This window comes from Myodes glareolus, chromosome 20, assembly GCF_982192425.1.
Source record: "Myodes glareolus chromosome 20, mMyoGla1.1, whole genome shotgun sequence".
Lineage (NCBI taxonomy): Eukaryota > Metazoa > Chordata > Mammalia > Rodentia > Cricetidae > Myodes > Myodes glareolus.
Window position 1 is genome coordinate 52,133,856 of NC_142045.1, and position 23,523 is coordinate 52,157,378.

At 40.6% G+C, this 23,523-nt stretch overlaps 1 protein-coding gene across 1 annotated transcript in view; it reads left to right on the forward strand.

Moving 5' to 3' along the window:
• Positions 1 to 23,523, forward strand: part of LOC125397498 (EGF-like and EMI domain-containing protein 1) — a 660,639-nt gene that overhangs the window by 625,510 nt on the left and 11,606 nt on the right. The window contains exons 17-19 of the mRNA XM_087899566.1: positions 10,659 to 10,790; positions 15,336 to 15,464; positions 18,473 to 18,598. Coding sequence (XP_087755692.1) covers positions 10,659 to 10,790; positions 15,336 to 15,464; positions 18,473 to 18,598 — 387 coding nt within the window. The remainder of the gene's footprint in view (positions 1 to 10,658; positions 10,791 to 15,335; positions 15,465 to 18,472; positions 18,599 to 23,523) is intronic.

The window sequence follows — 23,523 nt, forward strand, 5'->3', positions numbered from 1 at the left end:
GGTCTTGGTATGCATCACAACATGAAATTTTACATGTTAGAGTCATGACATGCAATTGTCTGTGGAGATGTTTACTGGCGTGATCCATACAACTGTTGAACAATCAGTCTACAGATAACACTCAGCCAGCAAGGATCACCAAGAAGGTCTAGATGACCCTGGTTTCAATGTATCTGTCAATCAGCGGATTTTAGGAAGACTACAGGGATGGATTAGATAGGAAATCCTATATCTTAATAATAAACACATAATATATCTTACAATAATATTGTAAACCAAAAACATGTTTTCCTCCCATGACCCCTTCACTTCATGGATTTGACCATCATAGTCAACATTTGATTGCTCTAGATATATGAGTAAAAAGCACCCATGGGCAAAGAAAAATAAAAAGATGCATGGTGGTCATCGAAATAAAAAGTTCTGTCGGCTTATCTTTCATTGACTTTAATGTTGATTTGAAGGAATATTTCTGAAAGATCATTTAATTTGGATAATAAATAGTACATGTTGATAACAATAGAAATGGAAGTTTCCATGCTTTGACAGTAGTTTGGAAAAATGAAGTGATTGTGATGAATTCTGCTGTTCTTACTGTCTGTAGTCCAGAAATGTCATGGATGTCCACACAAGGGTGTGCCAGTCCACGTAAGAAGAAGCACAGACACCTACGCATTTTGGGTTTAGAGGTTTCTTGCCTACTATGTGCAGAGCTCCCTTCTAGGTTGTGCCATACTGGTCCCTCAGCCACAGCAATCTCCCAGCTGTCTGCCATCTGTCAGCTCTCTCTATCACCAAAGGAGAGCTCTTGCCTCAGGCAATACTGGCACAATGCACAAACTTGGGACATTGCACTAGGGTGTGCTTTCCCTGTGTACAAGTCCTATCATTTAAATCCTTCAGCTTCCATGGAAAGCCAGTGTTAGCAGCTTAGTATCTTAATACCTGTTTTATAAAGGACCAGAGAATTATTATAAGATTGAGTCTAAGTTTCAGCTACTATGGTTTTAAATATAACACAGTCATTTTATTGTACTATGGTAGTATGTACCAGATTCCAATTATTAGAAACACTCCACTGATCATTTTCATAATAAAAATTGAAACATGAGACTTTAATGCAAAATCTGATGCTGGCTTCCACAAGATGACTTTCCCTGAGTTATCATGTGTAAGAATGAGTAATTTGAAAATCACAGCCCAGGTATCTCCAGTGAGATATCCCGATTCTGTGAGGAGAGGGGAGGAATGTGCCCTGAAGTCTATGGGATGTGCCCATACCTCCCCAGCTCTGCAGCGACTTTCCGGGAATCACGCTGATGGCTTGACTCAGAATGCTGATTCAGCGAAATGACTGCCCATTGATTCCCTAGATTCTGCAAAAAATAAAAATAATAGCTGCTCCCATGGGGTGGCTTTGATTTTCCAATGAAAGAGTGCAGGAGCAGGACTTAGAACAAGTGTTTGGCATATCACTGGCATTCAGAAAATGCTAACACTTTCATCGGGACCTCCTCTTGTGTTTCTATGGGCTCCCTGTGCTTCTTACTCTGAACATCTACAGGGAGTGTCAGTCTTCTAACCACAGCATTTTTAAATGAATATTTATTTATATGTATGTGTGTGCAAGTATGTGCTAGAAGAGGGTATCAGATCTCTCAAATCCTCTGGGTACTAGGATCTGATTGTGATTGTATAGCAAGCTCTCTTAATTGCTGAGCCATCTCTCTGGTCCCCAATTCATAGTACTTTAGCTGTGTTTCTCATTTTTATATTTTATTACCAAAGAAACTCCAGCTCAACGGAGAAGATGAGACATCAGCTATAACTAATTGAACCTTATTTTTTGTTTTATTTTTTTTTCTGAGAAGATACTTGACTTCTACAAGTATTGTCATGTTCACCAAGTCTATTGTGAGAGCTTTGAAGTTGTGATCCTTTGTTTGCATTTTATCTGCAGCACTAATGAAGACAAAATCTTGATACTGATGCGAAGTATCTGTTAATATGAAAATGGCAGCCATTAAGTTCTACAAAGTGGAGAGCATCTGTGGATGATGACCCAGGAAGACACTATGACTAATACTAGTATTCGGGTTGTCCATTTCAGAAGAGAACTTATCTCTGAATTCAGAGACAGGAAACACTGTGTATGTTGACCTGGAGTTTGTGCCCTGGGTGGGCCTGTTATCACATAGCAAGTTGAAAAAGAATGGACCAGGTTGACTTGTTTTCCGAACCTTTGTCAAATGCATTGCTTTAGGTGTAGCTTTGTTCAGACCCACAGCCTTAAGTTGCTCCCAAATGCTGAGCATAAACAGTCAGTTGCTCTTTCAGTGACTCTGTCCTGTTTAGGGCTCTTGCAGCCTGTGCTCCAACAACCAAGGAAGGCTGGAAGTGTCTCATCAAACATGTACAAATATCTGCAGGCTTTCTAAGAATTCTTCATTTGCTGTTGCCTTCTCAGGCTCCTGACCTTAAATGTATAAGCCCTTCATTCCTCACCTCCCTCTACTCTTGAACATCTCCCTACATTCCCAGAATGTAGTATATTAGGATGCTTTGACAGTGAGATGAGACAGAGTGAAATTAAATAGTACAAACAAACAATGAGATAAAGAACCCACGGAGCCTCCTTTAGTTACATGGAGAATATCTCCCCCATTAGATTCTATTCTACCTTATAAATATATTTTGGTTTATGTGCCATCTGTTTGCCTCTCAGAAAGGCAGCCCAGATATTGGCATCTCTAGCCTGGATGCCTGTAATCCCGCACAAAAAGACACCCACTTCCATACCCACATGCAGATTGTCATCAGGCTAAGATTAAATGTACGACATGATTGGCACGAAACTCCCACTTAGAAAAAAACTGTTTCAGTTTTTCAGTTTGTCCCCAACTTCTGTCTTCCATCCAAGAAGAAAAATATAACTACTAACTTTAAATAAAAAGCTTCTCACTCAAGTTGTTCCTTCTGACTTACTCTTCTGCCTACCCTGATCCTCACAAGAGGACCTGTTAGTACCGGCCACACATCTGATCTGAAAAATGGCTGCCATTAAGTTCTACAAAGTAGAGAGCTTCTGTGGAGGATGACTAGGGGAGACACAATGCTAAGACTCGTATTCAGGGTTATTCTCTCTCTCTCTCTCTCTCTCTCTCTCTCTCTCTCTCTCTCTCTCTCTCTCTCTCTCCTGAAATGACTTTTGTGAGCTTGAGTTGTTGAATTGTTGTTCAGGGGAGGTCCCAGAGAAGAACCCCCTAGGCAACACCAATGCTCATGACTTTGATGGTAAGAAACTTCTTAACAAAGATGCTATACATCATAATCACCAAACAGAGAAATCAAGCTGGTGCTGGTCTGGGACCAGTCTTGCTACTAGTTTGCTAGTTCACAAAAATATACTGATCATATTCTTCCCTTCTCGAACTCTATCCTCCTTAGATATCCCCCTACATTCCTCTTTTTATAGTGTATCGATTATTATTAGTGTTGCTGCATACACATGGATGTAGGGCATCGTCACCTGGGGCATGGGAAAAAGGGAAAACTACAAGGAAGAAAAGCAGCTGTCCTTCTCAGCATCTGTCACCCTCAGGTAGCTTCTCAGTGGGGAGTGGAGCTTCAGGAGCCCCTTTCTTCCTGTGGTGATTGACTTGATCTTGAGCAGGGTTTTGCTGTTAAACAGACCTGCTGTGAGCTCATATATGTCCAGAAGACAGTCTTCCTCAACCACCAGATCTAACAATCTTTCCACCTCCTGTTCCACAGTGGTTCCTGAACCTCAGGGATGGGTCTGGTAGTCAGGGTGGTGATAGCCACGTCCAATTTAGGGCTGGGTACTTTCCAGTCCCCTATCCTCTTCACTGTGACAAGTTGTGAGTGTCTGTGTGAACCACCATCCTCTGCATAAAGAAGCTTCTCCCATGATGGATGGGAGCTGCACTAGTCTATGGGTGTAAGGATACGTATTTACGATGCAGTTTGATACTATATCTCTTTTGACAATATAATTGCAGTAAGGCTTATTATCTCCCCAGGCAAGGATTCTTGGACAGATTTCTAGTATGAAGCACAGGTTCCCTTCTATAGAGTGTACATTAGTCCACTTAGAAAACTGTTGGTTAGCCCTATATCACTGTTGCACCAATGAACATATTTTGTCAGGCCAGGCATTACTGTAGCTGATGTACCATCCAACATTGTGCAAACTAGCATGGAGACTGGTCCCAGACCAGCACCAGCTTGATTTCTCTGTTTGGTGATTATGATATGTAGTGTTTTTGTCAAAAAGTTTCTTACCATCAAAGCCATGTGCAATGGTGTTATCTAGGGGGGTTCTGTGGAACTTCCCCTGAACAACAACTTGTTACTACAGATCCAATACTTAACACTGGGCTTTTGTGTAGCACCGTGTGTTTCTGGGGAAGCACCATTCCTCCATGTAGGGTAACTTCAATTAAACTTAAACATATATGCATATTTAGGAGGCTTATAAAGTAGTAGGATTCTATATATGGATTTTTCAAATATCCATAGTGTTATCTATTCTCCTACTCCTCTTTTTCATATATACATACATACATACACACACATATAGTATGTATGTAACATGTTACTATATACGTGTAGTTCTCACTCCAAAAACACTGATTTTGAATCTCTCAAGGGAAATGGGGTCATATGTTTTAACATCCCAACTATTCTGAGCTCTGAGCCACGTCTGTTCCCAGGAGTTCGCGATACAAGAGGTCTCTGGGCCTTTGTGATACCAGGACAGTGTCTGGTAGGTCCCCACCCAGACTAAACCCCAGTGACTCTCAGCCTAGTCTCTCCTCTCTCCTTTAATGGACTGTGAGAACTAAGAACATTGTTTCAAGGAACAATCAGATCAGTTGACATCATAGGTCTTCCTGAGAAAGAGGAAAGAGATGTGGAAAACAGATAAGAACCACCCCCAGCAAGTCCCCACACTCTCAGGGACTGCTGGCGATCCCAGGCAGCGGCACCAAGGCTACCCTGTGTTCTTGAACTTTAAGAGGGACCCAGTTGTTCAGATGTCCTGACTCCCATATATTTATTCTCTGAACGAGGCAAAAAGGTCCGGGTGAGATCATGCATCAACCTATGAAAAATGAACAATTAAAACAATGAAGTTGTCAGTTCTTTTACCAGATTGCAAATCAATAACCCTCCTGTCAGGCTGGCTGCTCCACTGCACCATTAGTTTAATACAAAGACATTCCGAGGAGCTATAGGTGACAGCTGATCCATCATTGGGTGGCTCTGAGCTTCTGATAGAGACCAGAGTGAAAGATGCTACATGAAGCACTGAGGTCAGTCTCAATCTGGGAAAACCAATGTTTAAGGCGGAATTTAAAATTTTAACGTTTGACATAATAGAAGATACGTCTTTCTGCAATCTAAAGTGTGTGTGTGTGTGTGTGTGTGTGTGTGTGTATTTAGCTTGTTGGAGACACTGAGATTCAATACATGACCCAGAAATTTGTGAGAGTCACAGTAAAAAGACTGAGGTTACAAATGATGTTGCAGGTTAGACCGATCTTCCTGAGGAAGCAGCTATGTGTCCTGCTGAATGCTAAAGACAATGGCTGAGCAAATGCAAAGACAACATTGCATTCTCTTACAAGTTCTGTGTCTGCGTGCCGTCTTAGAAAGCGTTTGCCAACCCAAATAAAATAACTGAATAAGGACAAGTTCTTTAAAGTCTTTACAGGGCCTCACTTGACTTTCTGTTTCGAGAGAAGAGTATGGAATTAGGTTTAGAAGTCATCTTACATGAGAGTTCTTTCTTGTTAAAGACATAACACAATAGTAAGAAATGCACTACAACACAGCTAGGGCAAGAAGGTTCCTGAAGCCCTGAGATTTACTAAACTGTCTCTCTAATTGATTTTGTTCCAATTTCAATCTTACCAAAGTTGACCTCTCAACTTTTAATAAAAAGTCTGAGATACTGCCAAAATCAGCAAGACAAAAGCAGGACTTCTCCTTCACAATGGTTTGGGTATTTACTTTACCCAGATTATAGATTCACAAGCAAAATATGTTGGTATCTCTAATTCAGTAAGCCATTGTCCACTTATTTTTTAAAACTATTTTCACTGGTCAATTCAAAGAACAAAACGTAGCTAGCATCCTTCGGGAAGCCACACAATGGAGGCTTTGTACTTGTTCTGTCATCCAGAATGATGTCATCTGGGAGAGGAATCACCTCCATCTGTTCAAATGAGACTGAGCAGTGGTTTCCCAGCCTGTGTGATGGGTGCAACAGGAACAAGAACATTTTAGTGGAAAGATGTTTGAGGTTGATAGCCAAGGTTATGCCATTTGTCTTCACAATGCCTTCAAAGTTTGGATGTTAAACTATGAAGCTGTGTCTTACTTTCTCTGAAACCAAGGAGGTGGGGAGACAGGGAGACAGAGGCAACAGAAACAGAAAGAGACACAGAGAGAGACAAAGACAGACACAGAGAGAGACAGAATCAGGCAGAGAGACAGACACCAAGAGAGACAGAATGATAGTGTGTGTATGTCGAGGCGGGAACCCTGAGCTTATCCTGAGGACACCCTAGGTCGTTCCTGGTTTCAATGCTCAGTTATCACACTGTCCAGACCCGTGAATAACTGTACCCAATAGCTTTAGGTGGTTTTACCGGAGACTGTATAGAACACTAGGATGAGAAGCAGTTCATGGTCCAGGAGACTCATCTGAATGTCCATCCTCGGATTTCTTCTCACACAGCTCTTTCCCTTGGTTTTCCTTTAAATATCTGCTGGAATCCCTAGATGCTTCCACTCTTTCTTGGATCTTGACCTTGGAAGAATCTCAAGTCATTCTCAATATGGCATGTTAAATGATATCTTTTAGATTAATTCACTAAATGAAAGTATCTTTAAATTATTAGCCAAGTTTTTTTCCACATATTTTGACATGGTTAAGTATGATATGAGCATCTATTTACAAGGAGCTTGAACTAGAGGCTGCTAGTAGAGCTTGACCATGTAGCACTACATGACCCCTAAGGAATGAGTTCAGAATTATATGCAGCATTAAGGGATGTAGAAGTTGTGATAGGCTGAATAAGATGGCCGTGCCCTAATTCTCGGAACCTGTGATTATGTGACTTTTTATGAAGCAAAAGGAATTTTGTAGATGTCATTAAACTGAGCAACTCAAGTTTTGAATTACCCGAGTGGACATAATGAAATCATAAAAATTATTGTAAGATCAAAACTCAAGATGCTAAGTTGTTTGTTAAGGACATGAACCACAAACCAAGGATTGTATGTAGTTTCTAGAAACTAAGAGGCAATTAAATCCATCTCTCTTCTAGCTTCAAGAAAGAGCATTTTGCCTTTTGCCTTATGGCTGCCATAATTACGTGATAATAAATCTGTGTCAACTTGAGAAAATAATTCATAAATGCAACTTTGCTACCGTATTCCTTAAGAATTCTCTCAGCCACTCATGCACCCCCAGGTCTCCTATGGAAAACTATTCTCCTTACTTTCCTCTGTTCTCCTTCCCTTGGTCTACATACACTGTCCCTGATGTTTTAACAGCTCCGTTGCATAGTGCCCTCTTCACAAAGAACATCTGGAGTTAGGCACTCCCATCCCACACCTGCCAATGCTAACGTGGCCCTACAGCTCCTCCCCTTCTCACACCTGCACCTTCACCACAGCTGGCATTTGGTATTTGTTTTGGAGGGTCATGTGGTCATGTTTATCTTCTCATTACTACCAACTTGACAAGTACACAAGCCTGATCTTGCCCACTCTTGTGGACCTGGTGCCTAGTGGCATGCACAAGCAGCTTCTTGGTTGGTTAAGAATCCCCACAATTCTGCAGGTCTCCCGTGGCGGGCTGAGCTGGTCACATGGTGCCGTTCATTTGGAAGCATGAGAAAGGCCACAGATGAGCTTGTGTCCTTGCTTTCCATCTCTACTCGCAGAGAAAGTGAGCCTGTCAGACTTCGCAGTAAGTCACATGCTTCTGAAGTCCTGGGTACAGTCACCACTTCTCTTTCTTAGGGACAACTGTTAAAAATTGTTGTGTGCTGAATGGGTAACAGAGAAAACGGTATGTGGTTTCTAAAATACTCTTTCTGGGTAGCATTTGGGACTCCTTGTTTTTGCCTTATTTCTATTTCCGTTTTAATTTTAGTGCTGGAGAACTAATCATAAAACCATTAAGAAATCTGGAGTTTCTAGAGCAAGGCATTTATAACTTTTATTATTTTGGATTCTCTGATTTTCACAGTCAAAGCTGATGCTATACTGGGGTTCCCTTAGGATGGAGAAGTGGGTAGTGCTTTTGCATAGTCTCATTAAGACCCCAAAGAAGGAAACACAAGTGATATGGTTAGTTCCTATTTATATGTGTTTCAGCCTATTTCAGTGCTTTGTGTCTTTGTGTACATGCAGAAGAACATGTATGTGAGTGCATGTGCATCTGTATGCACATGTATGAAGAGATCAGAAGTCACCTTAGGGGGTCATTTCTTAAGCACAGTTCACCTTGTCTTATTAAAATGGGGCTCTCACTGTCCTGGTACTCAACAACAAAACTATGTGGGCTGTGGCCCCCTGCAGAGTCAAGTTTTATCTTGTTTTCAGCTCTGGGATTACAGCTATACACTTAACCTTCTCAGAAGTTTTTAAATGTGGGCTCTGGGGGTCAAATTCAGGTTCCAATGATTTCACAGAGAGCACCCTTGCCTACTGAGCTATCTCCCTACCCCTCAGTACTTTTTTTGAAAAATCAATTTTCATGAGTAGTAGAAATATGTACAAATGGCCCTTAAATAGTAGATAATTTCTTCCAATAATTACACTATATTTTTCTACATAATTTGCACATACATGCCACTTTTATTTAAATTGGTTTTAAATTCAAGTATTTTAAAAACTTATCTATTCTTGAGAATTTCACTGGAATATATCCAACACCCTCATTTACTCCATTCATTTATTACCATAGCTCCCCAATAAGTCTCTCCCAAGTTCATTATTTCTTATTATTCTTTTCCTTTCCCCTTCATTCTTCCACTCACTCCTCCTCCTTCTTGGTAACCCACTGGGTCCAATTAGTGCTACCTGTACATGTGTTCCTCCTCATAACAATCTGGGAATAGATTCTAGTCATCTTTCCATAGGAAGGAAATTTGGTTGGAGGGATTTATGTAGAGCAAGTTCTGTAAGGCCCCAGATAGCGCAGTGACAATGGTCTGCTCCCTTGGTCCAGATGGTCACAGTCTCCCTAGACTGCACGGTCACCAGGAGCTTCCAATCGCGTAACTTTTTGAGGGCTCTTTCAAATCACACCAGCTCAGATTTCTCTGGGCCATTAGGCTCCACACTTCAAAATGGAGAACAGGCAAATAAGTAGAGCTGCTATAATTTATTAGCCAGATCAATATATGTTCAGAATCCCCCTTTGCACCTCTCAGAATTGTTCATTGTCGTGTGCTATGGGCATGTTTTCTATGGGAAGGTATCAACATGTAACTGTCACAGCAGGCACAGATCGCAAAAGCTAGGAAGGATGTCTAATCAATTCAACTTTGACTTTAGAAAACTTTTGTAAGACTTTAATGAAGACAAATTATTGTGTGAGTTGATTGTCAGCCTCCTGTATCCTGTAGATACCTCCCCTTACAAAGTTGATATATCACAGTAGGGTAGGAAGACTGCTCCAAGTTCACCGACGATGAGGTGGAAAAAGCAGCAGGCTTGCCGACATTCACCCCCAGCCTGGTTGGCTCTTCTTCCTTTGACATTAATCAGCCAAGTCAATAAGCTTTGCTGACTGTAGCGCCAATTGTGTCTTTCTGGGTATCTGGCAGATCCAGGATGAATGCTCCGTGAACTGATATTTCAGCAATTAGTATATCTGAAACAAAGAGTGTCTATATGTCTATACCCACAGCAGAGTCTGTCAAATGTTGCTGGAGGCTTTGCTAGACTGTGTTAGGTCTATAGGACCTAACGGCCATCTTGTCTGCTTTCTTTTCCGCTGAATTTGTTTGAATTGCCGTGTGTCCATAACCATGAAACCAAAACTGCCTACTTGATTCCAGGTTCTGTGCTGAAAAATACCTCATCCCTTTTTCCTTTTTTCCAAAAAGGAAAAAAAAAATGCCTTGATGTGATTTGAAAGTTGAAGGGGGGGGGGGAATTTCACTGTTGAGACTACATAAAAAAAAACAGCAGAATGCAGCCGAGGGGCTGACAGGCGACACAACATAGCACCTGCTAAGGCGGAGGGAGAAGCCACCTTGAGACTTTAAAACAGCTTCCCCAGAAATAATATCTTTATCCAGATACGTGGTCCCGTATGAATTATACTATTATTTTAGCTGATTTTCCCTGACATCACACTATGATTTTTTTCCATGACAAGAAAATTGCAGCCAACCCTTGACAGTCAATCACAAATTGACTGAACAAAACAAAGTCATACAGTGAAGTAATCCCTAAGCAAATTTAATGAAACCCAATTCCCGAAGGGCTGCGCACTTCTGTAGGCAATGGTCTTATTTAATAAGTTGCCCCTGCTCTCACTTTTAGGACCATATTTACACAGACAAATTCAATTCATTGGGGTTGACTTCTCCTCTGCCCCTCAGTCTGCCCACCAGGCACGTACGGGAAAGACTGTAACCAGATATGCCAGTGTTCAGCAAGGAACGAAGACTGTCATCCAGTCACAGGAAGATGTACTTGTCTGCCTGGCTACCATGGAAACCACTGTCAGTTCCGTAAGTACAGTCTGTGCAGAAGTGGGATTTGCTGAGGAGATAGCAGTAGGACAGACCATCATTCACAGTAAAGGGTGCAGGTGAATGGAAGATTTATCTCTATAACAAATTCTGTGGGATATTTTACTTGAATAGTAGAAAGCATTATCTTCCTGTCTTTCTTTGCTTCCCCCTTCTCCATCTCTCTTTTGGTCTTTCATGATCATTTTTTTTTTTGCCAAACTCTTCACAAGTATCCAATAAGAAAAGAGACAAAGAAAAAAATATCTGAAACTATGTGCGTATCATTATATATCTACCGAGAACAAACAACAACATATTTAAAGAGATTTGAATGTAAGCTGATCCCATGACTGCATCGAAACAAAACTTAAGTGAATTGTTATTCTGTAATGAAAGCAGTGACTTGGTTAAATGATAAAATACCAGTTGCTCCTGGTCCAGTAGTGTGACAGCACCCTCTCTAAACTCAGAACTTTATATTCATTTACTGGAACAATTTAACATCAAAAAAATGGTTATAAAAGAAAAAACACACTAAAAAAGTCCCAAGGAGCATGTAAAAATGTTCAATCAACCATTTAATTTTAAGCTTGTAATTATTTATACTGCAGATTTTATAGGTGTAAGAATAAAATGATTTTACCTCAGTGTCATTTGTTCCCCCAAATTGGCCATCGCTACTCCTTCCTCTAATCATGCCAGTCATTTTTTTTAATACCATTTTTTTTCTAATTTTTTTCTGATCACCCAAATTTTCTAAAAGCCATAGACAGTAATTTTCAAATATCATTAATACATTTTAAACATTGACAACTGAAGCCACAACTAAACACATATGAAAACTGTTTCAAGTAATACTTTTTAGATCCATAAATAGTACAGTCATTCCAGTTGAAAATGAATAACTAAAACAAAATTTCTCTTAGTTTATGGCTATGATCTATCTCAAGCATCTTGTCCTATGAAGGTATTGTTACATAACTCAGAAGAACTCCTTTCCTGGACTCAAAAATATTATTTGTTAAGAAAATAATATCAGGTTACATACAACTTGCTATGTTTTCATTTCCAAAGATGAGCTACCTTGGGTTAAGGGAGGCAGCCTCACCTTGTTAAAGTGGAGCTGGCTGAGCAGGAGTAGCTCCCTGCCTGTCAAGTGGGCTTAGCTCCAAGCAACACGTGGTTGGAGACGGCTGCAAGGGTTCCTTGGCAGCATCCACTGTAATTACAAGACTGTGAAGAAAGAGTCAAGAAAATAACCATAAAAGGTGTAGCTGGCTCCAAAGTCAAACTTCAGCAGCCAAGAACAACTGGGCTTTCATGTTCTCAAGTTCAGAGGGGAGAATCAAACTTCTCTTTCAGCAGAGGTCAGAGGGAGCAGACAAACACACTGAACATCTCCTAGCTTCTTCCCAGAGCTGCTCCAGGGTGCTCAGTGTGAGCGCGTGGCTCTTACATAGAAGAGAACAAGGGCCCGAGAGTGTGGACTCGTGGTCCTATGAATTCCATGACCAATGAGAGGTCCTACACTACTGTAGACCTTGGAAACCTTATACTCCTCTCTCTGCCTGCCATTTAGAATCGCCCTCATTTGAGTTCTCAGTAACTAGTCAGTTTTGTAAAATGGCCCCGTGCTTCAAACAGATGCTTTGGGAAACGTGGTGAGAACAGCTTTGCCAGGTCAGGAGGGTATAAAGGCATTCACAGATGACGTTGCCCATGGTCATAAACATTCATTACGAGAAGATTTTAGTTTCTCCCTTTTCAGAATAAAGCCAAATTGTGCCACAATGCCTTGCCCATATGTGTGTAACCTTTTCAAATACTAGGCAAACGGACAGATTAATGCTAGTCATTTGCTTAGGAACTGTGTGCCTCGAGATACAGACGCAGTCTTGTTTGTCGAAGTGAAATGTCATTCACATGATCACAGTGTGCGGTGGCAAAGGGGCCTGCCACCAAGCCTTCAATATTTAAACAAATGAGAACAGTAAATTCCAAATTGAGTTGTTTTTTTCTTTTTTTATTAGAGTCAAAGAAGGAAAGTTTTCTTGTGGAGGGGGAAAATGGTTTTGTAATGGAAAATAACCCAACAACCCTTGCTAGGGAGACAACATTCCCAGAAGAATGTAGCAAAGGTGGCACCACGCGGAAAACAAAAGGTTAGGAACTAGAGGGGCCTTGTCTTTATTAGGACACACGTGATAAAATGGTTATGTCCACAGTGTGTCTTGTTAAGTTTAGGGACCCTCTGAGATGTGCTCACAGATCAAGAATTCTCACTTGCATGTGCCAAAAAAGTGAACAAGAAAGCAGGATTGTCCACAAAATAATTAATTCTTGGGAAAAAAATCACCACAACTTTTATAAACCACACACCACCCTTGACATGTAGATTTAATGAATCAGTGACCCATAGATTTGTGCATATATTGTCTTTTGATAGATGACATATTCTTTAAATAAGATATAGTGTACTGATTTAAGAAGCATAATTAAACTGAAGGATGAAATAATGTGCTTTTTTTCTATTTATGACAAAAAAAAGAAGCAATAGTTATTTTGCTAAGTACAAGGCAGGGATAAGATGGCTGCAGTGGTATATGTCACGGGTGGAAATGGCTGTCTTATAGCTTCAACTCACTGAGAAAGTACCCTAAAATCTTCACTTTGCATCTCTTAGACACTTAACTCTATGGGACACTCACACTAAGCCATTCTTCCTGGTCAACGGATGCGATGCTTCTTTATATTCAGAATAGTAACCACAGTTATATGTCTATTTTTATAAAATGTCTCTCTTTGTAACATGAAGCTCTTTCCCCTTACTTGCCCAGATCTCTACACCATGATTCACTTTTCAGTTAGGACTCTAGAGACTTCTAGAAGACCTACTGCCTCTTCAGTCTCCTTTGAGGAAGCAGCATGCCTGAGGAGCATGCCTGACCATACTGGCTCTGTCTGTACACCCTCAGTTTCCTTGTGTGTTTTCCTCCAAACATTTCTTCGCATCATGCACTTTTGCAAATCACTGATTTTATAAAACTATGAAAATCACATCCAATGAGACACACCCAGTTAGACATGCAGGAAAATATTCATATCTTAATAAATGGAAGATGAGGGAAAGGATATTGCACTAACTTTATGCTTACCGTTCTCTAATACATTTTAGAGGGGAAGGGGCATCAGGAGCGCTGGGATCCACTAAGACTGCTGTGAACACTGCTGTCCTTTGGAAGGAGGGGACAGCAGAGGGGATCCAGCCCAGGGAGGAGCGGAGCAAAATAGCAGCTCCGACAGAGCAGCAGCCTTCGTGTGCACAGTGCTTCAGTGTTTGCTTTAGTTCCCACCATGTGTGACTTTATTGTTTGTTTGTTTGTTTTAAGCTGGAAGGCAAAAGGAGGAAGATACAGATGCTTTCTAAGTCTGTAGTCAAATCTAAGTCTCCGGGGAACAACTATGGTTTTGGAGGCAGGCTACATACCATACTTGTAAAACGTGTCTTCAATAAAAGGCCCCCCCTCTGACCAATCTCTTACATGGTGTCATCATTATTATTACATTAGGTGTCACCTGCTTTAATTATTTTCTCTTATTGTGATAGATATCCTGACAAAAAACACCTTAGCAGAGGAAAGGATTTATTTTAACTTACAGTTCCAGAAGGGGACAGTTCATCATGGCTCTGAAGGTCTTCAATAGGACCATAAGACCAGCCTGTCAGTAAGCAGAGTAAACACTTTCCATCCACACATGAGCGAGAAAGACAGAGAGGGGGAGAAAGAGAGACAGAGACAGACAGAGACTAGAAATTGAGACCAAGCTACAGGACTTCAGTGCCCAGTCCAGTGATGGACTTCCTCAAGCTAGGCTCTACTTCCTAAAAGTCCCCAAACTTACCAAACAGTACCTGAGAACCAAGTATTCATTCATATACATGAACATATGAGAAACGTTTCTCCTTCAAATCACAGTGCATGCTATTATCTGTGTATGCATTGAGACAAAAATAGAAAATCAAAAACTAGCAAAAAATGAAAAGCATCCTCTCCACTTGGTGCCTTTTGAATTCTTATATTTATTAAACACACCAAGATCCTTTTGGTCAAAATAAAATATATTTAATCAGTAAGGAAGGGATGCATTTGAATTTGCCTAGATTGTAAGAATGCTTCAGAGGGGATGCCAGAGAAGCGCAAAGGAATTCTGATGATTTATCAGGGGACAGCATGTAATATAAAATCTGTCTGTCTGTATATGCATGCATATATATATATATATATATATATATGTGTGTGTGTGTGTGTGTGTGTGTGTGTGTGTGTGTGTATTAACTATTGTCATGTATCTATTATCCAACATTCTGTCTATCTCTCTGTCTTCCTGTGTATTTAACTATCTATTACCATGTTTGAATCAGTAGTTTGAAGGCAGCCAAAATCACTAGTGATGAATAATTGAAATACTGAGTTAAGAGAGCTTGAACACCTCAATGCTTCAAGTTACAACAACAGGTGAAATCTTGTTCTCCTGTGACAGGGTGCCCAGAAGACACTTATGGTCCAAACTGCCAAGAGACATGCAAGTGCCAGAATGGAGGTCAATGTGAGAGCACACTTGGCACCTGTACCTGTCCTCCTGGCTTCGTTGGAGCAGACTGCAGTCAAAGTAAGTGATTTGTGCCTGGTCTTTCAGTTGGCATCTTTGTGTAGTTTATGTTGGCTTTGAACTTGAGGCCGTCCTACTGCCACACCCTGTACTTATGGGAAAGATAGGACAGCTATTCCAGTGTCCAAAGGGTGCAGCAAAATACCAAAGCATAGTTCTTAAGACAGCAGTTGTGAGAGTAAATGGTGGTGTAAAACTTTACTTGGGGATTTATTATAGGGACAGCAAATACAAGCTGATCTAAATCCTAGGTTGAGGACTAATAACATCAGATTTGGGTTCAGAGTTGAAGTCACCATAACTACCAAAATAAATATTTTTGCAATAAACCTTCCTACCCAAAAACACTGTACTCGAGTCAGGACTCAAAAAAAAAGTGTTAGGCAAGGCCAGCATAAGAATTTTTGGGTTCATTTTGTCAGTCTTGCCCAAAGTTCCAGAAATTTATCTATACTCAGCAAGTTTATGTCTCAACAATAAATAGTTTCTCTATTCGTCAAAAGGGAAATAGTGCTGTAAGCGCAAATACCTTAACTGTGCATTGTAATACTTACCAGCATCATGTGTAAGGGACAGAAAGTTGAGGATACCTTTAAAATACACGTTCTTGGAGCCTGTGAGTTTGTGCCTAGAAAAACGCATCTCTTCTGTCATCAGACCCGCCATTTCTAAGTAACTGGGTGGTTTCTACTTCCACCAAATAACTAGCCGAACACATGCCCTCTGATGCCTATGGCCCAGGGGTTGATGATTATGTCACCCTGGTGTCTGAGCTCAGGATCACTAATGATCTCAGAAGATAGAGGAGGTGGTGAGGAGAACAGACTGAGAGAGAGAGAGAGAGAGGCTGGAAGCTGGGCTAAAATATCTAGTTTTTAGGCAAAGGACTTGAGATTGGGTTATTCACTTTTGGGTCAGTCATTAAGGCATACTATCATCAGCGATCATTAACTTCACAATTAAAAGAGAGAAGCACCATTAGTATGGATTTAAATTAAAAGTAGATGAACTGTAATAATTTTAGTTCTTGTTCATGTGTGTGCATGCATGTGTACTTTCACATTACATACATAGACAAATACACATATATACACATGCACACATAAATAGAGACATATATACACACATACCATACACAGGCACACAAAAATATATACACAAAAGCATGCACACATACACAGATACCCACATATGCATACATACAGAACACCATACACATATATGCATACACACATGCATACAAAAATAGAAACACATATGCATTCATACATATATGCATATACACATATACATAAGCATATGCACATGCAAACATATACAGGTACAAATAGACATATGTACATATACACACATTACCACACACTTAGACAGATACATATATTCATACATGTATGTGCACACACACACATACACACTCAGAAACATACATGCAAACATGCCCTTCTTTGAAGGTCTTGCTGGAAGAGGAGTAGCGAAGTTTCTGTTAATTCAGGCCATTAAGCTGGTGTAAGCTGAAGATGCCTTCCTTGCCTGTGCTTCCCAGGCAGCTGGCTGCTGCCTCTGACTTACATAAACACAATGTTCTCTGTTAATTGTCTTGTGACAGCAGCCCCCTTTACTGATCATAAAAATTTAGTAGGACAAAGTCTCAAATCCAAAGAGCTGATGATAGACACCTACTGGATAGAGCCTCTGTTCCCAACTGCCAAGTGATCTTTGAGTGAAAGCCATTCCATAAACACTTCCTGAGGAAGGTTCTGGCTGGCTCTTTTATGTTCATTCTTCAAAGAGAGTAACTGGGAGAAATGTCCCCACGCAAGAGCGTGTTCAAAGGCAATGGTTCCTGAACACTGGGAACATGTTGTCCTAAGAAAGCTGTGATCTTGTAGGAGCCATTTTCCTTGCCTTGAAGGATTGGTAGGTTAGAGCTAAGTGTGCAGCCTGCCTCGGGCAAGGCCAAGTGTTTTTCTTGCTTATCTTCACATTGTTACTATGTAGTCATCTCAGCTGGTTCTTACAGACATTTCTTTTATCTTTATGTGTTATCTTTTTTCAGCATTCATCTCAATTCATTTTTGGAACAATGCAAAATAGATCAGTAAATCCAAAGACATAGATAAATATTTGAAAATATGAGTATTGTAGATCTTACATTGAAGTTAGGAGTATAAAGTAAGATTCCAGAAAGGACTTAAGAGAAAAAATATTCAATACTGCAAAACCTTATGTGTGTACCGAAAGTACAACTACACACATATACACACACATATGCACATGAACACACAACAATACCATACAAATTCATATATACACATACATACTCATACACACAGGCACAGAAATACACACACACACACATACACACACACATATATATATACTCACATTTTTTTTTCACATACACACACACACACACTCAGACCATGTGTATGTTTGTGTTTGTGATGTGGGTGTGGGCATGCACGCACACATGTACCTGTATTTAAAGTAAGACCGGAAGCTGTTTGTTTTGTTTTGTTTTGTGTTTTAATAATTTATCTTTATTTTATGTGCATTGGTGTTTTGCCTGCATCTATATTTGTGTGGGGGTGTCAGATCCTCTGGAACTGGAGTTACAGTTGTAAGCAGCCATGTGGTTAGTGGGAATTGAACTCAGATCCTCTGAAAGAGCAGACAGTGCTCTTAACCACTGAACCATCTCTCCAGCCCAGAAGCTGTTTGCTTTTAATTTGCAATTGAAATCTATCAGATACGAGTTTTGAAACTAGATGCAGGCTTATGTGTTCCACATTCCAGCCGAAACTGTTCTAAGAAAGTGGCAGCTTGGGACTTCTTACTTGTTTTTCTTTTTTTATTTTTAAAGTTTAAAATTAAACTGTAGGGAAGTCAGCAAGATACTGGATTAGCAGAAAGGACCATATATTGACAAGTGTCTAAAAGTCTTTGAGTGACAGATGTTCAATAAGCAAAATAAACCTTGTATGTCTTTATTTTGATCTCCTGTCCAGCTTGTCCTGAAGGTCATTATGGACAGGATTGTGTCCAACGGTGTTTCTGTGGCTCAGGAAAGTGTGACCCAGTAACAGGAAGGTGTCACTGTCCACCCGGCCTGATGGGATCCAGGTGTCAGCAAGGTAACAAAGGCTGCTAAAGATGCACCTCAACAGTCCAGGCAATAAACATGCTGAACTAGGACAACATGGCTGGTGCTCAGACTGTGGCATGATTTGCCATGCTTCCTTTAAAATGGGGCCTTAATCACAGGGCATCATGTTTGCCTGTTGCACTGCGGAGGCAACAGCCTCTTGGAAGGCTACAGAAATTGAAATGAGAATGATTTATGTATACTCTTGGTTATGAGGAGCAATTTAGGCGACAGTGACCACTCTTGGAAAACTTCTAAAGCATGCTGGAGAACGTAAATTACAAGATGAAAGAATTCGACGTGCTCTTCAACCTACAGAGGCCCGCTGTAAGAAAAACAGGAGACAAACATGCAAATATAGTCGACAACTACAGCCTTGCTTCTCTGAAGTCTTAATATTGATTATTATCATAATTAAAATTATAAACATAGAGGAACTGGAGTGCTGGCCATGGCTCTCAGCTGGGACATCTGAGCTCGCAATCTCCTTTGGTGTTCATAGAGGGAGAAAACTGTAATTATGTGTGGGTCAGGCCTGTGTAACAGGCAGGCCGTAGGAACAAACGTAATCTCCCTGGGCATCATATGCTACAGAAATGACATGAAACAAACAAATATAGGATATGTGCAGCTTGGTAGAAACTGGAACAAGCTGGAATCTATAAATGATAGCTAAACAGTTACAAACATTTGCATATGTATACACAAATACACATACAAACACACATACATAGTGTGAACACATACACATATGCAGGTATGGGAGCCCAAATACCATATAAACACACAGACAACACAAATACATACATGCACTTGTACATACTTACACAGATACATATGTACCCATCTACGTACACATGCATTTCCCACAAGGTGTACACATGACCAAGAAAACGTCCAGACTGTTGGTACTAGCTTTTCAACCCTGAAGCCACACTGACCCTAAATAAAATAGCTGGGGAAATAAAATAGCACTATAGAAATAATCCCTGAAAGATCTCCTGAGTAAATTGGGAGCGTGGAGGTCTTGGGTAGAAGAGAAGAGGGGGGAAGGGAAGGGAGCAGAGAAAACCGTACAGCTCAATAAAACCAGTTTTAAAAAACTAGCCAGCACAGTATTACAGTATTCTTGTTTAAGAAAGAGACACGCTGGGAGGGGCCTGGAAAGAGTTGTAGGACAAATATAATATTTTATAAAAAATTAAATAATTTCTCATTCAAAAATTTAAATATCCCCCCAAAAGAAAACAGCTGTTACATAGAGTTAGTTGATGAATACATCCCCAACTTTAGGAACAAAAAAAAATTAGTTGGAGTTCTGTCTGCTTTTCAGTGTGATTCTGCAGGAAGGAAGAGGATGAACCTGAAAGGCAAAACACACGAAACTAGATCATGAAAATTTTACTTTAGAACACAGCAAAGTATTAGCCAGAATTTCTCCCAGCATTCCAAGGGCCTGATGAAAGAGTGTTTGCTAGAAAATGTGGCGATAAGGCAGAGATGCAAGGGTTCATAGAATAAATAACGGAGCAGCACAAGAGAATGGACGGTAAACTGAGCAGCTCAGAAAACAATGAAATCATGCAAACGAAGGCCACATTACCAGCAGGGCCTGAGAGGACAGAGGAGCTCATCTGCGCCTGCGCAGGCGTGGAGCGTGCGATGAAAGGGAGGGAAATAGGAGAGCGGCTTGGAAATAATGGAGGGAGATGTGGAAAAAATGGGAAAGAGAAAAATGCAAATATATGACTCAGAAATGAAAGAAGTTTGACTAAAACCTCCCGTCCTAAGGAGAAGAGGGAAGTCTGAAGCCCCTGTGAGTGTGCCTATCTGGATGGAGTTTTGTGCCTCACAGCAGGGCTCGATGCTAGCGCATGATTAATCAATGTGTATTCATATCTTGGGGAGAAAATGTGATCCAAGTATTTTTATTCACAGTTTTTCAAATATAGCATTGTGGTAAATCAGCAGCTATATTTTTGAAATAAAATGTTCCTGGAAAAATGATGTTTTTAAATTTCTTAAGGAACAGCTAAAAGATAAATCTGAGAAACAAAATAAACAATGAAAGATATAAAAAATATAGTAGCGAGACAATTAATAACATTAAATTCAGTTTAGTTTGTGCCAAGTTTAAAACAGCACAGCCATTATGGTGATGCAGATAGATGTTAGAAATTATGACAATATGGAGATTTCATCAAACATTAATGATCCATAAATTGAAAGAACAAAGTGAAAGAAGGCAAGTCTACTGGCCATCCTTCATGGACGCTTACAGTAGATGGCACCAAATTCTATTAGCACATGTGCTGTGAGCCTGACAACTCAGATATTTTTAAGGGTTTCATTGAAAACTCCAGAATTTTGAATGGTGTAATTGAAAATATAAGACTGTTTTTTTGTTTTGGTTTTGGCTTTTGTTTGTTTTTATTTCTTTTTCAAGGCAAGCTTTCTCTGTATAACTCTGGCTGTTCTAGAACTCACCGTAGACCAGGCTAGCCTTAAACTCACAGAGATCCACCTGCCTCTGCCCCCCGAGTGCTAGGATTAAAGGTGTATGCCACCATTGCCTGGCTCAGGCTAAGTTTCATCCGACTAAAATTGGGAGAAAAGAAAAATAAGATGATCTTGATTACAACACCACCAATACTGGCGTGCCGGCATATTAAAGACAGTTCCATGTTATTTAACAACACATGCCCTTTCTAAACAGTCCCCAGATTATAAGACTCTATTTCTTAGTGATGACACATGCTCACTTCTCTGTAAGGTACGGAAAAAGAAACATGACTCATAAGTGAACCCAAAATCATGGGTTTCACAGAAGTAGAAAATATAATAATTATGAAGGACTGAGGTGGTTATAGCTAGAATGGAAGAAGAAGGGGTTCATATTAGTCACAGGACACAAGCTTACAGGTAGGTGCAAGGACAAATTTCTAGAGGTCCCTTACATGGTAGATAAATACACTGATTGATGATAGACACCATTTTTGAGCAACATAAAGAGAGTAGGTGTTATGTGCTTGTGTCAAAATGATGCAGCTAGGGCAGGATTTATTTACAGGTTTCAAACATCATGGTTTACACAGTATGTGATGATTTAAATAAGAATTGTCTTCTATAGGCTCTAGGGTTTAGACACTTGGTCCTCAGTAGGCGACATTGTTAGGGGGTGGTTTAGAAACACTGGTCTTATTGAAGGAAGGATGTCGCTGAAGGTAGGCTTTGGGAACTTAAAATCTTGCCCCACTTCCAATTTTATCTCCCAGGCTCCTTCTCCTGCCCCAGTGCACAAGGCTTGCTGACATGCCTCTGTTGCATTCAGCTGGACTCTTCCCTTTGAAACTGTAGGCCAAAATAAACCCTTTTCCATAGGCTGCTTTTGATTATGGTGTTTGATCATCGTAACAGAGAGCTACACAATAACAATTTGCAATTGTAAATTGTACCTATTAATTTAAAAATACTACATAGAGAGGATGATAGATGAATATAGAGGATAGATAGATAGATAGATAGATAGATAGATAGATAGATAGATAGATAGATAGATGCTCTAGACTTCCTTTGAGTCCTTGAACCAATGTAAATACATAGGGATTCCTGCAGATTGCTGGCCAATCTACCCTAACCTCAACCTTCAGGCCAAAAAGAAATCCTATCTTAAGAGATACGGCGTGGTCCTACTGTAGACAGGGTCTGTGTTGATAATGCGTCCATGTTGACCTCCCAAGGTCATTAGGATGTCCACAATCTGTGCTGCAGTCTGAGGCCATGATGACATCAAGGCTGTACTGCCATTGAGAGCCATGCCTGGATCCTGGATCCAAGGTTCTGCTGCAGCTGGGAGCCTTGTCCATGGCCTGGGCTTTCCCCAGAAACCATGCGGAAGCCCAAGATTCATGTTCCCGACGACTGTAAGGAGCAAGGAAACTACCTTTGCAGAAATATCGGCTGCAGACACACAGTTAGAGACAAGGACATGGAAAGCCCATGTGACTCTGCCCCTCCCCCCACCCCAAAATGCAAACTAAAAGTAACAGCCTGGGTGGGAAGCCTTCAAAAGAACTCTTGAAAAGTTGGGATGGGATGTTGAAGTTTAACTCTCTATGACTGATGTCTTCTGGCGGGGACTTTTTAATTTTGTGCTGGGCGGGGGGGTCATGGCGGGTGGGTGTGGACTTGAAAAGACTGGGAGGTGAGTGTGATTAGGGTGTCTTGATGTGAGGTGTCCAGGGGAATAAATAGAAGTGTTTTGTTGAAAAGGGAGATGGGGGGGGGAGATGACTCCTGAGGGTCAATACTTGAGTTGACCTCTGCCCCCCCCCACATACACGGAAGCACACAAGAACAACAGCACATATGTGAATACCACACACTGTTATCTGCTCAATAAAATAAAAATTTTCCTTTTAATTTTAGATTTTTTTATTCATTTTGCATACCCACAGTTTCCCCTCCCTCCCCTCCTTCCACTCCCCTCACTTCCCCCCAACCTGCCCCCATTTAAAAAAAAAAACCTTCCATTAATTGACCAGCAACAACTGGTCCTTTATCAGATCTACACAGGCAAGGGCCTCCACTGGATTCAGTCACATGTTCTGCCTTACCTTAGCTGAGAGCTCGTGCAGATTGGGCTCTTTGTGTTTGTTTGTTTTTCTCCTTTTAAATGCACCTAAGTGTTTTTATGCTAGCTGGAATTAAAAATCAAAAAATAAGAAAAGATATTCCAATATCTCTCCCGCTATTGCAGTTAAAAGTAGGCTTGGTTAGAGTTTTCAAACTTGAGTCTTGACTTCTGGCCTGAGTGGTTGCTAAGTTTGCCCAAGGATTTAGTCTCCCAGCTTCAGTGTTTCCAAGAGAAAATTAAGAACACTGTTACCCACATCACAGGGGTGTTTGGGGGCA